General features: G+C 45.0%; 1 protein-coding gene across 2 annotated transcripts in view; it reads left to right on the forward strand.

Annotated features, from left to right (window-relative positions):
- EPHB1 (EPH receptor B1) overlaps positions 1–16,248 on the forward strand; it is a 423,113-nt gene that overhangs the window by 364,133 nt on the left and 42,732 nt on the right. For both annotated transcript variants that reach the window (XM_014828754.3, XM_070493336.1), the window contains 2 exons: positions 3,654–3,901; positions 11,265–11,480. In XM_014828754.3, the coding sequence (XP_014684240.3) occupies positions 3,654–3,901; positions 11,265–11,480 (464 nt within the window). The remainder of the gene's footprint in view (positions 1–3,653; positions 3,902–11,264; positions 11,481–16,248) is intronic.

Below are 16,248 nucleotides of genomic sequence, written 5' to 3' on the forward strand. Positions count from 1 at the left end.
TTCCTTCCTTCTTCTCTTCTTCCTCTTTGCTCACGTCTATAAAGCCATCACGGCGTCAGGCCCTATGCGGGGACAGGCAGCCATATGCACTGCTTTCAAAAGAATTTGAAGGGGTGGGGATAAATTCCGGGGACTCCAAGGCCATTGGCAGCTCCCTAATCCATTTGAAATACGCTTGGGTGGTTTAGACCCGTGGTTCTCAGTCTTGCCTGCACATCGAACCACCTAGGCGGCCGGGCCTAGCTTCACGGGCCTGTGACCAGTACCGTGGGACGGGGCCCCATGCTCAGAAGGGCCCACACTTAGTTTAAATTCTACTGTCACAGTCTTGAAATTCTTAACCTTTGAACAAGGAGTCCTGAGTTTTCGTTTTGCACTAGACCCTGCAAATCATGTAGCTGATCCTGCAGGCAGCTTTCAAATGTGTCCGTGCCCAGGCTGCACCCAGACCCACGAATCAGAATTGCTGAAGGTGGGACCCAGGCCTGTGTACTTTGTAAAGCTCCTCAGCTGACTGAGTGGGCAACCAGCTTTGGGAACCACTGGTGTAGACAAGAAGCCCTCCACTGGGGTGTTTATGTGTGTGTTGTGGGGGACGTCAGATTCACCTGGAGCACTTTCCAAACTCCACACACTGATGTGTAGAAACTGATGAGTATTCTGATTCACAAATATTCTCATCCCACCTCACTCCCAGGCAGGAACTTTCGATGAATATAACATCTGTCTCTGAGACAGTCTCACTTCATTTGCTGTTCGCTGGCTGCTGAGTTGCTGTGACGGTAACTGCATATGAACTGCTGGGACCTGCACAGTTGGGGCACGGTGGTGCCTGGATTGTGACTTCCTATCCATACAGCTGTGATCCCTGTGACACTGCAAACTGCGCACACCTATGGAGAGGTGGTGTGGCAGGAAAAGGGATGGGCGTGGACCACAACCCTGGCCCTGCCTCACAGCTGTGGGGTGTGGGCATGTTTTCTTCATGCCTCAGTTTCCTTATTAGTAAAATGAGCATAATAATACCCATGAAGGTCATGAAGCTCATGAAGGTGCTGTGAGGATTAGTGAGCTAAGACATGCAAGGGACCCAGCACTGTGCCTGGCACGCAGTGGGTGCTCAGTAAATATTGGTGTCCTATCTCCTCCAAGAAGAAATATTAGCATACCTTTCCCCTCAGTTCTCAACTGAATCTTCGCTAAGAGAAACAGAACTCATTATCGTGTCAACAAAGAAGGAGTACTAACCAATATTCTCCAATTAGTATACTTATCAAATATGCAATTTGTATTCACTGAGCTCCTGGTTATTGAATACTTACTAGGTCAAAGTGTCAGAGGGATGGATCCCATATGTGTACAGATATACACATACACGCATGTCTTCATGGATATAGACATACACATGTGTATATTTACACGCATATATTTATACGCATACATACATATACACACATGTATGGCAGAACCCTATTGTTCACTACTTTTCTTTAAATCTTACTCATTTGAACTACAAAAGTAATGCTTGTTGTAACAATTCAAACAATGTGAAAGTAACTTAGTTTACTATCCTGTCCTTCCCCCTCCTACTCCCACCCTTCTAGTATAACCATTTTTTAAAATAATTTGAAGTTAAAAATAAATCTGATATGGATTTTTCCATCTTTTTCTTTTGCACACACACCCCTCCCCCTCCCCACATGGACACGTGCTACATATCACATTCTGTAACTTGCTTTTCTTGTCTTCTTCATTTGACAATAAGCGGACATCTTTTGAAATCAGTCCGCATCACTCACTTGTTAGTCCTCAACAGCTCGTGGCATTCTGCAGGATGGCTGAGCTGTTTGCAGCCGTTCCCTGGTTATGGTCATACAGTGTTTGGCTGTAGAAGAAGATGCTGCATTAAACAGAGATTTATACAAATTTAAATACTTCTACTTCTAAATCTTTTGGATAGAGCAGAGACAGAGTCTCCAGCAATATATAACCTAAGAGTGGGCAAAGTGAGAGTCAAACAGATAATAAGAAATATGCTTCTCCAACTTTTACGGGCCTGCCCACGAGGTACCAGTCATCGCAGTGGGGTGCACAAGCTACAAACGTGCATGAGACTCAGTGTGACCTCGAGGGGTTCACCAAAGCAGCATGTGATTCAATGTCAGAGCCAATGTTACACATGATATATGTCAGCATTGTAAGGAAGGTCCGTGTTGAAATCTTCCCAGTGGTGCTTGAGCCAACCTCCGCTCCAGCCCTAGATTCTGACAAGTTCTGTTGACTCTGGAGCAGTTTTGCATGAAAAGGCCTTTCATGTAGCTTCCTCCCAACCTTTTTTGCAGCAGAAAACACAAGGGGCTCCCAACCAAATCACAGAGGAGATGTTAACCTGCTTTTTTAATATGGCCAGTAATTTATCTGATTGCTCAGTTTGCTCCATCATTTTCTTCCAGAAGCTGAAAGTGAAAAAGAAAGTTTTCCCAGCAGAAAGCCATGTTTCTCCTGAAGGCCTGAGCCTTTGTCACCCATTTCAGTGATGCACTTACAAGGAGATGCTAAACTGTTTCACATGAAAGAATTGGAAGTTACAAAACCAAGTTAAATCATAAAATAACTTGAAAGCACATTTAACAGGATTCAACAGTGTTTTTTAAGCAGCTATGAAATAGTGTTGCCAGAATTGTTTTTACTCCTGGTGAGTTTACTGCAGAAATGTTTAAATGCTATGGCACCCTTGGAGGTGTGCCCACAGCTCATGTTTGCTTAGAAAAACCGCTCGCTGTTCAGCTGCCAAGAGTGCAGGTAGCTGCCACCCTCCAGCTGCGGCGCCTTCGGAATCTGCCTCAGCTTTCCCGCAGAGCCCCAGCTCTTCCTGGCAGCCCCAGCCAGTGACTGAGCATGCGGGATGCTAGGGCCTGGGCCTTTCTGGAATGGACACTCTTTACTCTAGAGCTCTCTGTTGAGTTGATGAGACTGTCAGGTCTACATCAGCCAGGTCTGCTTTGCAATGTGGGCCTCTCATTGCCTGTTCCCGTTTCCTCCTTTCTTTTCATAATGGCAGGTCTGCATCGTAATGTGGGACTCTGGCCAGTCCTGCTTCCTCCCGCTTTTATCCTGCACAGCATCTGCTAACTTCCCTGTCTAACTTCTCAGTGTCTGCTTTCTGGGGGACCCAATAGACACAAACGCTTTCAGGGCAATGTAGGAACATAAACGCTATACATCTCATTCAGAGGACTCAAGTACCTGAACATGTCCCCTAGCCCCTGGACATTCTTGCGCCAGGCTCTGCTAAAAACAAATTATGATTCTGCCAAAGTGAAACTGACCATTTCATTTCAATTATTCAGCTGGGACACAAATGAAAAACCAAACTTGGGGAAAAACAAGCTCATATATATTGTGAAATTCCACTTTAGTCGCTCGAGCTCTTTCTAAGAACTGAGGTAAGGAACATATTTTAGTATTCCTTCTGTGTTTGCCGTGAACTGATTAGAGCTGAGACACCATAGTTACAATGAGACAACACTGTTTCCATTTCTGCCACTTTAATCACAATTCTACATTGAGCACCATTGTTCTTGATCAGCTGCCTCCCCTTACGGCACCACAGACTGAGAAGGAAGAAGGTAATAATTGCATTCTTGTTGCAGGAGAGTTTGGAGAGGTGTACAAGGGGCGTCTGAAACTTCCAGGCAAGAGGGAAATCTATGTGGCCATCAAGACGCTGAAGGCCGGGTACTCAGAGAAGCAGCGTCGGGACTTTCTGAGTGAGGCGAGCATCATGGGCCAGTTCGACCATCCCAACATCATTCGTCTGGAGGGCGTGGTCACCAAGAGTCGACCAGTCATGATCATCACAGAATTCATGGAGAATGGCGCTCTGGATTCTTTCCTCAGGGTAAGAGCAGCTCAGGGGCATGGATGGTGTGAGCCCTGGTGGACGCTGGGGAACAATGGCTGGGGAGAAGTGTCTATGTGAGGCTAACTGGCCATTCAGGAATGGCCCAGTGAAATGTGAGTGGGGACTGGAGATGTTAGCAAGGTTAAGAGATTTGTTGCTAAAAGGAAAGGATAAAGCAAAGCTTGAGGAACACTCAGTAGGAGGATGGCATGGAGTGGGGCCTTGATCAATACTTGTTGGATGAACAAGAATGATAGGGGAGGGCAAAGAATGACCATCGGTATCTGCATGAATCACTGAGATCGCGCACACTCCAGTGGCCATCTCTGCCTTTTCCCCGGCACAGCCGCCCTCCCAGCCAGCTCTCTTCATTGCAGCTCACAGATAAAACAGGTTGTCCTTTTTTGTTATCTGGGCCACGTGCCCTCTGAGGAGGCACTTGTGGGCAGGAAAGGAGAAGACTGTGTCACAAGCGTCCACAAGTCTTTTCTGGGGTTGATGAAGAATTGTGACTCCCAACCAACCTGCAGCAGAGGTGGGGGTACCTCAAGGCCTATAGCTGGGAGATCTGTAAAAGAGCGTTGTCAGAACATGTCCAATGGAGCCATAGTGGAACCACTTTCATTTCTATGCCCAGAAAAGGAGTGAGTGAGCATGGCCATGATGCTGACATCTGGGGAGTGGGAACTGACGGAGCACAGGCCAGGGTGCAAGGCCTGCATGGGACCAAAGGCACAGCTGGGGGCTGCTGGGGAGCCTGAGAGCAGAGGGTTCAGGGGGCAGCATCAAAGAGTGGGGCAGGGCCCTCAGAGCAAGGACTTCAGGGCAATACCAAGCAGCAGGCTACGCACATCACCAAAGCTGCCAAACGGTAGCTGTAGCTGCAGATCAAAGGACCATGTGTGTAGTCAGTCATTAAAACATTCACGGAGTGACTGCTCTGGGCACGCCCTGTGCTGGGTACTGGGCTTATAGAGATGAAAGCGAGATTGCTCTAATGCTGTGTAACAAATCACCTCAAGACTTTAGTGGCTTAGCACAACAACGGTTTGTCTTGCTCGTGAACCTGCAATTTGGGCAGGGCTCAGTGGGGACATCTCTGTTCCACGTGTTATCAGCTGGGGCAGCTCAAAGGCTGAGGCCTGGAATCATCTAAAGGCTTGTTTACTCATTTGTCTTATGATTGATGCTGAGTGTCAGCTGGCATCTCTCCATGTGGCCTGATGGGGCTTCCTCACAGAAAGCTGCCCCAAGAACGAGCACCCTAAGAAGAAAAGTCGGAAGCTGTATCAGTTTTATAACCTAGCCTGAAAAGCCACACAGCATCCTTCAACCATAGTGACAGGCCCACCCAGAACCAAGGGAGGAAAGAGTCCCCACTGTTTGCTGGGGGACAGCAACCCGATGTCTTCTTACACATAAGGGGTGGGAGATCCTCTTATGTCCATCTTAGAGAATGCAACCTGCCGCAGAGGTCCCTGCCCCCGAGGACCTTAGCGTTCAAAGCTTGCAGCCATCATCTGCCTAGATTATGCTTTTTGTTTCCAAGCGTGGACTATAGAGGTGTCACATAAAGGAGAACTGAAATCTTCCTCTCTCAGAGGAGAGAGAATTTATCTCTTAGTGGAGAATGAGGAATTTGCAAGGCAGGTAGGGGAGCGGGCAGGCAGGCTGCTAGAACAATGGAACAGTGTGTTCAAAGGCCACAGGAAGCTGGCCTATTTGGTAATCTGTCGGCAGCTGCATGGTGGCTCCAAGGCTCAGAGGCAGAGCTTGGGGGCTGCGGTGAGGAAGGGTAGCTGGGGGACTTGTCTAGAAGCTGCATTTGCACATTTGAAGCTACCTTTGCAGGGCGAGCACACGCTTTTTCCCTCATCTGAGTCATTAGGCAGCAGTGCTTGATTTTGATGGGGTGGGGGTACCACTGATGTAGACTGTGGGGCTCTGTGCTTTGCCTGGTACAGCCTCCTGGAGCCTATGGGTTACGCCTTATATTTTGAAACCCCAGTACCTAGCACAGTGAGCACCTGGCAAATGCTAGTTGAATGAAAGACATGAATAACCATTTCTGGGGCAAAAGCGTCCAGGAGTGGCAGGAGAGATGTAGTCATCCTGAGTGTACATGGTCTCCTGTCCTTGTTGCCAGACCTCTCGTGTCAGAGCAGAGTATGGACCATGCTTTCCTGGGGGCTTTCATTCGTGCTCATAGATCTCATGCAGACAGCCAAATAAAAGTAAGTAGGAGACAATGTTAGAAGAAAAAGTATTTTCTGGAGCCAGCCTCCGGTCCCTCTCAGGAGTCATTTATTTTCTACAAGTCACCTGTCTGTACTTCACAGAGGAGTCATAATATGATCAGACTCTCTTCCTGGAGCATGCAGAGGAGCGGGGATTCATTCTCAGGGGCCTATGGAAAGTCAAGCCCCACACCGTTGCTCTGCACAGGGCTATTTGCATTCAGGACCCAGGACAAGGGGGCATGTTGGACACCAGTATTTTTCATGATGATGGGACCTGGGCAGTGATAGAAAAGCTAGAGGTGAGAGAGGGGCCCAGGAAAACAGGAGAAAGGACAGCGAGAAAAGAGCGGCCAGAGCCAGCGGTGCCAGGAGGAGAGGGGAAATGAAGCGTTTCTGACTCCTTGCACGGCATGGAGGCAGGTAATCTATAAATCTAATTTCAGCCTTACTACCAAACCCTGGAGCATAGCAACATTAATTGATGTATCTGCTGCTTGATAAAATCGAAAAGTAGGTCATCAGTTCAGTTCTGCAGGGTCCATCTTCTGGGAAGTGGTATAATTTTAGGATCACCATTCAGAGAAGAAAGGAAAAGCCTTAGTCCTCCATTTGTGCAACTGTTTCCTTCCCTCTGACTGGTCCTTTCACACCGGACGTGGAGCCTTTGGAGAGTGGCCGCAGCTCCAGCTCTGGGTCGGTGTCTGAAAGGCTCTGGGCATCGGGGATCCAGTGAGCATATCGGATATAGCTTCTCACAGCCCACTCACTGCCCCTCTCCCATGGCAGGACTTAGAATCCCTCACATTCTGGAGGAATTGGAAGCACCATTATTCTTCAACCACATCTTCAGTAGGTTCATTATTATCCATTTTTTTAAATGTCTGTGCCATGGATTTGTAGCACAAGAATCCATAATTATTTACTTCTTGGCATTCAAATTCGGGGGACTTAATCTGGTGGCCCTTCTATAATCTTAGGCACAACCCCTGACGCCGTCATCAATGTTCCATGCCATAGCCAAGAAGGTCAATATGCTCCATAAGGCCTCTGTGCCTAAAGTTTGGCCTTGTGGTTGCTACTGGCTCATTCACAGATGGTCATAACTGGAAGACTCTTGGAAATCGCTGAGCAATGTCAAATGGAGACATTTGCATCAAAGAAGCTCATTCATGCCTGAAGCTGGATGATAGCAACCCAGATGTCAGGAAGAGAACACCAGATTGGAAGTCCTGAGACCAAGGGTCTGCTATGAGTCACCCTGTGGCCTTAAGCAAATCTGTTAAGTCGATTTCCCAATCTATAAACTAAAGGCATTGAGCTGGATGATCTTGAAAGGTCTCTTTCAGTTAAAAAAAAAAACCTATGATTCATTCTCTTCAAACAAATCAAATAAGGGTTTCATTTCCTGAAGTGGATTTGTCACTGAAAGTTGAAATACCTAAATCCTTCCTATCTAATAAAAGGGCCAGCAAGTGGCTTCAGTGAATTTGCAGAAAAGCAATTTCAGCAAAAAGCACTTCATGAAGGGAAGAAAGTCTAAATCATTTCACCTGGGCCTGCCTGTATTTCTTCTCTGTGCTGTGTTGTTACCGTGTGCTCAGCATGGAGCCAGGCCCTCTCTGAAAGTCACTAAGAAATCTATTTTTTTTTCTATCTTGTTTATCTTTGTGGGCCAATGTTCATATCTCTGGAAGTTCTTCTTGGAGAGTTATACCAATGAACTGAACATAAAACACTTGAACATATCAGAAAATCTTAATATGGTCATATCTTTTAAGTTTCACCAAAACTTTGAACTTGCCAGGTATGACCCTGTCTTATCATGCTATGTGATTCCCATGCAAATGCTGAAGAAAATGTGTTGCTCATTGCAGAGTAAGCATATTCCAATGGAAGAGGCACTGGATAGGAGTTAAAAGATTCAGATAAGAGTAGCATATTTGTGGTACACTTGTCTCTACTTTCTATTTCTATGACTATGGCAGCCATCATTAATCAAAGCTTATCCATAGCCTTCTTCTACACACAGTGTTGGAGGCAGCCATTACCAATTGATCAGAGATGGAAAGTCAGTGGAGAAGCAATTTGCTGTTCTGGACTTAGATTCTTTTTGTTTTTTTTTTTAAAGATTGGCACCTGAGCTAAAATCTATTACCAATCTTCTTTTCTGTTTCTTTTTCTTTTTCTTCTTCTTCTCCCCAAAACCACCTGGTACACAGTTGTATATTCTAGTTGTAGAACCTTCTGGTTGTGCTCTGTGGGACGCGTCCTCAGCATGGCTTGATGAGCAGTGCTATATCCGCGCCTAGGATCCAAACCAGTGAAACCCTGGGCCGCCAAAGCGGAGCCTGCGAACTTAACCACTTGACCACAGGGCCGGCCCCTGGACTTAGATTCTTAATATGAATCAAAACCACCCAGAGCGATTTCAGGCTGATCACTTAAACTTTCTGGATTTCCTTTATCCTCTCTACAAAAGCAACATACTATTGCCTGCCTCGCCTACTCCACAGGACCAGTTTTAAGGATCAAAAGATATTTCTGTAAAGTATGACTTGCCATTCAAAAGTCAAGCAATGGAAGAAATCAGTGTTTGTTGATTAATTGATCCAAACTTCAGGCCTGCATCATTAGCTCCTGACCATCCATTACTACAGTTGGGGTGGGGGTACTATCACAGGTGCCAACCTGTTGAGCTTAGAATGCACTGTGAACTAAGTTCTCCCAGGGTAATGATCCTAGGATGTCTCCCGCACACACCCAGGAGGCTATGAAGAACCCAAGTTTCTGGCCCCAGGTGTCCTCTGTCTCTCTCACCAGGCATCTGAGGTATGTGGGAGAGCTGATTTGTGAGGCATATGGCCTTGCTGATAATACCAGCGATCATTGCTGCGTCTTAGTATTCGTGGGGCACTGAGCTAAGCCCCTTCACACCTATTATCACATTTTACCTCACCAAAATTCTAGGAAGCGTGGATACTATGTTCTTGTTTTGTGGATGTGGAAATCACTGCTCTGGAGGTTAAATAACTTGCCTGATGCCATGCAACCAGTGAGCGGCAGAGCCTGGATCCAAGCGGTCTGTGTGGCTCCAAAGCCGGGACTTTTAACCACTTCTTGGCCTTTCTTGGCCCCAGAAACTATAAGGATGACTGATCTAAATATTCAAACAAATCAGACAATAAAGCGGCTCTGTGAAGTCTTGAATAACTGAAAGTGGAAGCATAGACACACTGCTGCCCATGCTTTCAACACTGCTCCTCTCAGAGTTGTTCAGTCACCACCAGTGCCCCCCCAACATCTATCTACCAGTGGGCTTCTTTAGGGAGATACTCGTTTTTAACCACATTGTTGTCATTGTTAGAATTTTCGGTTGGTGTTTTCTCTAATAAACAGGGTATTTTTATAGCAGCTCTTTTATTTTTCCTTACTTATGCTTTTGCGGGAATGCATTCATAAATGATGTGTCCACACATATTTAGGTGAGATAATGCATAGGAGTGTAGCATATACTATCTCACATACAGTAGGTGCTCAATAAATGAGAGCTCCTCACACTATTTATGCTTTCTGCATTTCACATGGGAACACTGGGGCAGAGGAGGTGACTGCTTTGCCCAGGGCCTGTGTTCAGCAGTAACTGGAGTAGACCCAGGGAGACCCGCCTACTCCGACCTCTCCTTCAATCAGAGCGTCTCAGTGCCTGGTCCAGGCTCTACTTACAGAATACAACTCATAGCCCTTTGGCGAGCAGCTGGGGCTGGACTAGATGGGAAAAGGTGTTCTTGGCAACCTGGCCCAGGGTCCACTGATCTAACCAGTGGGTGCAGAGCCAAGACCCAGAGGTTTGGGGGAGGCAGAAGGAGGCACAGATTCATTCACTGAAGAGTCTGTCATCTAACCCTGGAAGAGGGCACCCATGCAAGAAACTGTGATTGCAGAGAAGGAAGCACTTCGGGTTGGCATGAGAGGGAGCAGTCACAGCTCCCATTCACTAGAAGGGTCCATGTTCCAGACGCTGGGTGTGCACTTCCCCTGACCACCAATCCCTATGAGGTAGGTGTGGTTATCCCAATGTCAAGGTTGACAGCCCTGGTAGCACGCAAGGAAGACACCTTAAACGTTTATTTCTGGAAATAGGAAGAGATGTCTAGGTCATTCATTCCACATGTGCTTATTGAGCTCTTTCTATCGACATTAAAGTTCTCAGCACTGGGAATACTGTGGTGACCACAGAAGAGAGAGTTCTTGTCTCAAAGAGCTTAGAGTCAAGCAGCAGAGACAGACAGACACACAGACACATACACACATGCACGCACACACACATGCATGCACACACACAGGCAGCTAAAACTTATGATATGTGCTGAGAAGAAAACTAAGAGCATGCACTGACAGGTAGTAGTAAGAAAGCGCTAATTACAGTTGGGGGAGGGGACTGGTTACAGAGACATCCTCTCCAAGGAAGTGAAGTTTAAGTGGAGACCTGAAGGGCAGGTAAGTTTGGATTGTGGGGAAAAAACAGAGGGAATGGCATGTGTAAGGACCCTAAGGCAGGAAGAGCTTGGCTTGGGAAGGGATTGAAAGGTCACCAATCATTGTGGCTTTAGCACAGGAGTGAGGGATAAAGTAGCATAAGGTGAGGCAGTAGATGATTCCGTGGGGTCTTGTGGGCCATGCGAAGAAGTTCGCAGCTTTTCCTTAATGCAATGGGAGGCTAATAGAGAGCTTTAGCCAGGGAGTGACATGACCTGATTTATGTCTTATAAAGATGGCTCTAACTCCCATGTAGAGAATGGATTGTGGGGGCAGGGCAGCTGCAGGGAGGCTGTTACAGGTGATGGATGAGAATGACTTGGTTAGAATGGTGGCAGTGGAGACAGAGAGAAGTGGATGGGTTTGAAATGTAATTTGGAGATGAAATCAACAGGGTTTGGCAAGGAGAAGAGAGCAGAGCATTCAAGGAGAGGGATGAAGATAGGATTTGGGGAGGGAGGAGGCAGTGAGTGGCTTGGCCTGGCACTGACAGAGGCTGACAAGCAGTGGGGCCATGGCACCTCAGCTTCTGTTTAACCACTGAAGCCCATCTTGATCTCGATGCCCTTTCTGTCTTATTACAGCAAAATGATGGACAGTTCACGGTGATCCAGCTGGTAGGGATGCTCAGGGGCATCGCCGCGGGGATGAAGTACCTGGCCGAGATGAACTATGTGCACCGGGACCTGGCTGCTAGAAACATTCTTGTCAACAGTAACCTGGTGTGCAAGGTGTCTGACTTTGGCCTTTCCCGCTACCTCCAGGATGACACCTCAGATCCCACCTATACCAGCTCCTTGGTGAGTCTTTCTTGGCATTCTCAGGTAAAAACGTGGCATGAGTAAAGGTGGCTGCACATGGCTGGGGACCCATGGCAGGGCAGACTGGGAGGGACTGGGACCTGAACTCGTCTCTCCACTGGGGGAGTCAGGTGCTGGGTGGACCATCCATTGGCCAAGAGAAACAATAGCAGCTGGTTGTCCACATAAGCATTTGGGCAGAGGCTGTGAGGAAGGGTCGGTGTCTCCTCTGAAGCCATGATGTTCCTTGGATATTTTGGAACAGATGGTTTGGGGGAATCCAAACAGTTGGACAGTAGCATCAGAGACATCTGTCAGCAGGGAGCAGGTTCCAGTTGGGTTGGGCACTGTGGTACCAGGTAGACTCTTTGTCCCCTTCTCTCCCTCTCCATTGCTTCCCGATAGCTTCAAGTACCATCTACATGATGAGTCCTCTTAAACTTGTATTTCCTGCTCAGCCTCCCACTCCATAGCCCAAGCTGCTCTAATCATCTGTGTCCAACCCCCTAGTTCACACAATTCCATTTAGAACTTCCACAGGTCCAAAACAAAGCTCTAGACTTACTCTCTGGTTTCCTCTCCCCAGTCTCTCCATCTCAGTGGTTCACCACTCAACTAATGACTGAAACCTAGGAATCAGCCTTGATTTCTCTCTGTGCCTCACCATTCCTGTCCAATCCCTCAGCCACTCCTATAGGTTCCTATAAAACCTGCCCCTTCTTTCCATCTCTACTGTCCCACTCTGTTCCAAAGCACCCTTCTCTTTCACCTGGACTGTTACCGCAGCTCCTTAACTAGTCTCATGGTTTCGTTTTGTCTCCTTATATCCATTCTCAACAGCATCCAAAGTGATTGATTTCTTACCTACCTATATTCTTTCAACTTGCAATACATGATTATTATAAAAATGAAAACAATACAGAGAAGAGGAAAAGAATAACTGAGAAACTGCCATTCCCTTGAAGCAGGAGTCAGTAAACTTTTCCTAAAGGGCCACGTAGTAAATATTTTAGGCTTTGCTGGCCCAGAGGCAAAATAGAGGATATTCCTCTATTTAAAATGTAACCATTTAAAATGTAACCCTTTAAAAGATACAAACACCATTCTTAGCTCCTGGGCTGCAGGAAACCAGATGACCAAGCAGAGTTGGTGCTGTTTACCAACCCCTGTCGTGAAGCATTACTTTCAGTTAAATGTGTCTCCTTTCACATTTTTCTCTTTGTTCAAAATTTTGAACTTTTTAGTTTATAAAAATGGGGTCATACTATGCCTGTGACTCTGTGTCCTGCGTGTCTCGAGCTTTCTTACTGTCAGGTTACTGTCCTGAGAGTTTGTAAGCATTCACACCCCACCAGGAATGTATGGTGCGTCTTCCAACATCATCACGAGCACTGGAAGTGATCAATCCTTACAAATTTGCTAATCCAAAGATGAAAAATGAGACCTCATTTTGTTTTCATTTGCATTTTCAGCTCACTGCTAGCGATTTTACTGTCTTTTTACACAGGTACTGGGATGCATGCTTCCTCTTCTGTTCATTATCTGTACATGTTTTTAACTATTTTCCATTGGGTTGTTTGCTGGTTTCTTAGAAATTTACAGAAAGTTTTTTATATTACCGATGTTAACCCTTTGTCTGCCAAATGCGATACAATTAATTACCCCTCCTCCTTTTTTGTACAAAAAAATACAACTCTTTTTTTGTATTCAAAAGAATACAATTGTTCTTTTGATATTGCTTATGATATCCTTTGGCTTTCAAAAGTGGTTAATATTCATTTAGTCAAAAATAGCTATCTGTTATTCTATGTCTTCTTGGATTTTCTGGTTTATTTTAAAAGTTTTCCTCACTCCAAGGTTATAAAATGCTTTTTAAAGTTTCCTGTACTATTTTGTTTGGGTTTTTGTTCTATGTTTAAATATTTAGTACACCTGAAATTTATTTCTTTTTCCCAAGATTTTATTTTGAAAAATTTCAAGCATACAGAGCACTTGATAGAATTTCACAGAGCACAACCATATACTCACCACGTATATTCCAGAATTAAGATCTTGCTTTGTTTGCTTGTCATATAACTCCCCATCTAATCATCCCTCTGTCTGTTCACCACTCCATCCTATGTGGTTGCCGCATTTCCAGGTAAGTTGCAGACATCAGTACGTATCACCCCTGAACACGTCAGTGTACGTGTCTTTAACTAGAGTTAAACATTTGTTTACATTCTTTTTTTTTTCCTTAAGGTAAAATTTGCGTATAAGAAATGCACAAGTCTTAAGTGTACATTTACAGAGTTTTAACAAATGCATAAAACTGTGTGACCCAAACTCCTATAAAGACGTAGAACCCTGTCGTCACAGCAGGAAGTTCCCTCACGTCCCTCCCCAGTCAATTCTCACCCTGACCCCACCCCGGAGGCAACTGCTGCTCTGATTTTTTCTTCGACCATGGGTTTTATTTTACCTGTTCTAGAACTTCACGTGACTGGAATCATACATATTTTGTGTTCTTGGTGTCTGGCTGCTGTCACTCAGCATCCTGTTTGTGAGACTCATTCTTGGCGTGTGTGCCTCAGTAGTTTGCTCCTATTTATTGTAATGGTCCATGGTTTATTTACCCATTTTCTTGTTGATAGATCCCCAGAGCTGTTCTTGAATTTGGTTTTGAATATGTATTAGGGCGTATATTCTTACCCTGTTTCGTCCAGGTGAATAGATAACTATGGAACACCACTTATTAAATATATTATCCATCTTTTATTGAATCACATGCCATCTTTGTCATATGTTAAGTCCCTTATATGAATTATGTTTTGATTCTCAATTCTGGACCATTGACCTATTTGTTGATTCTTGTGCCCAACTATATTGTTCTGATTATGATAACTTTAAGGAAAGTTTTACTATTTGGGTAAACTAAGTTATCCTTCATAAGAAAAAACAGTTCTTGACTGTTATCAGACACCTTTTCATTTAAGGACAATTTAAAATGACTTTATCAAGCCCCAAAACATGCACATACAGAATACCCTCATGTTTGGATTTTGAATGAACTCTGTTGCTACCTTTGGGTGGACTCACATTCTGATGACCTTGAGTCACCTCAGTCATGATGTGAGCCAAATACACAATTTGTGTATGCCTTAGGTAAGATATTTCCCAAATTATTTTTCTGTACACATCATGTAGATCATTTGTTGTGATTTTGTGTTTCTTCTAAATAGCAACGCTTATAAACTCCTAGACCTAAGAGCTTTCAGGATCTTTCACAGTCATATGTTCACCTGCCTCACCATATTTATCATATTATTCCTCCACATTTTGCCTTTTATTCCAAATAGAGAACATTATAATGTTTGCTGATTAAACACTTTGTTTCAAAAATTACAATTTATTCACATGAAAAGTATTTATTGAGCATCTACTGTGTGCCAATATTGGACTACAAGCTAGGGTCACAATCCTGATCAAAAAGAGACATCACTGGGCCAGCCCCAGTCGGCTAGTGGTTAAGTTTGGTGCACTCCACTTCAGCAGCCTGGGTTCGGTTCCAGGGTGTAGACCTACACCACTTGTTGGTTAGTGGCAATGCTGTGGTGGTGGCTCAGATAAAAGGAAAAAAAGAGGAAGATTGGCAATGGATGTTAGCTCAGAGCGAATCTTCCTCAGCAAAAAGAAAAAAAAAAGAAATCATTTCTTTTCTCACATCACTCACAACTTAATGAGGAAAGAGGACATTAATAAGACATATACACAAATAAGTGCATAATTACCAGTTGAGAGAAGAGCCACTGTGTTCTGTGAGAGCATGAATAGAACAATAAATAACAAAGCAGTTTGACTTTATCTGGGAGAATTAAAGAGGGCATCCAGAGGAGGAGATGGTACTCCAACAGAGATTTGAAGAATAAGTCACCCAAATGAATGGGGCAGGTTAGGGCACTGAGAGAGAGAGAAGCAGCACATACAAAGGCCCTGTGGTAAGAGGGAAAATGGAATATTAGAGGAGCTGAGAGAGGACCCCTGTGCTGGGAATTTGGAGAAAGAGGGGGAAAGTGGCCAAGGAGGTCAGCAGCAGTTACATCATGCAGGGCCTTCTAGAGCCTTGTGATGGAATTTACAGCCTCAAAGTACTAGCAAGTCATTCAAGGGCTGTGAGTGTGTGGATACGTGTGTGTGCACACAGATGCACACACATGACCCAATGGTGATGGATTTTCATTTTGGAAAAATAACCTGGCTTTTTCTCTTGCCAACCCCTTCCAATCTCTTCCCTTCCCTTCCTTAAAAACAAAACAAAACAAAATACTTCTTTGGCTTTCTTCCTTCTTTTTTTTTCACCAGAAAGCCATTTGGCAGGCCCAATCAAAGTAGACATCCTGAGCAAGGGAGACAAGCCCTCGCAGGGATGGAGACCCACGTGTGAGGGGATTGGCAGCCCGCAAGAGTGGGAAATTAACTTTATAAGGGAGATTGAGAAATATATTGAAGATAATGGGAGATGTTGGAAAAGGAGGTACAAATATGCAAAGCATATTTGCTGGAATGAATTATGTGGTATTGAATCGGAAGTGGAGGTATCGGTATGAACTTGTAGTTTTCAACAGAGAGATAAAGAAATAAATATAGGGTTAGAGAGCCTCAAATCAATGACACTCATGTAGCAAAGAGTACACCTGGCACTCAGATCCTGGATTCTATAGTCCCTTCTACACTAAAAGCAATCAGAACTTATTAGAGTAATGACCCTTTCCAGGGCCTGGGCAGGGAA

The sequence above is a fragment of the Equus asinus genome, chromosome 21 (genome assembly GCF_041296235.1).
Source record: "Equus asinus isolate D_3611 breed Donkey chromosome 21, EquAss-T2T_v2, whole genome shotgun sequence".
NCBI classification, from domain to species: domain Eukaryota; kingdom Metazoa; phylum Chordata; class Mammalia; order Perissodactyla; family Equidae; genus Equus; species Equus asinus.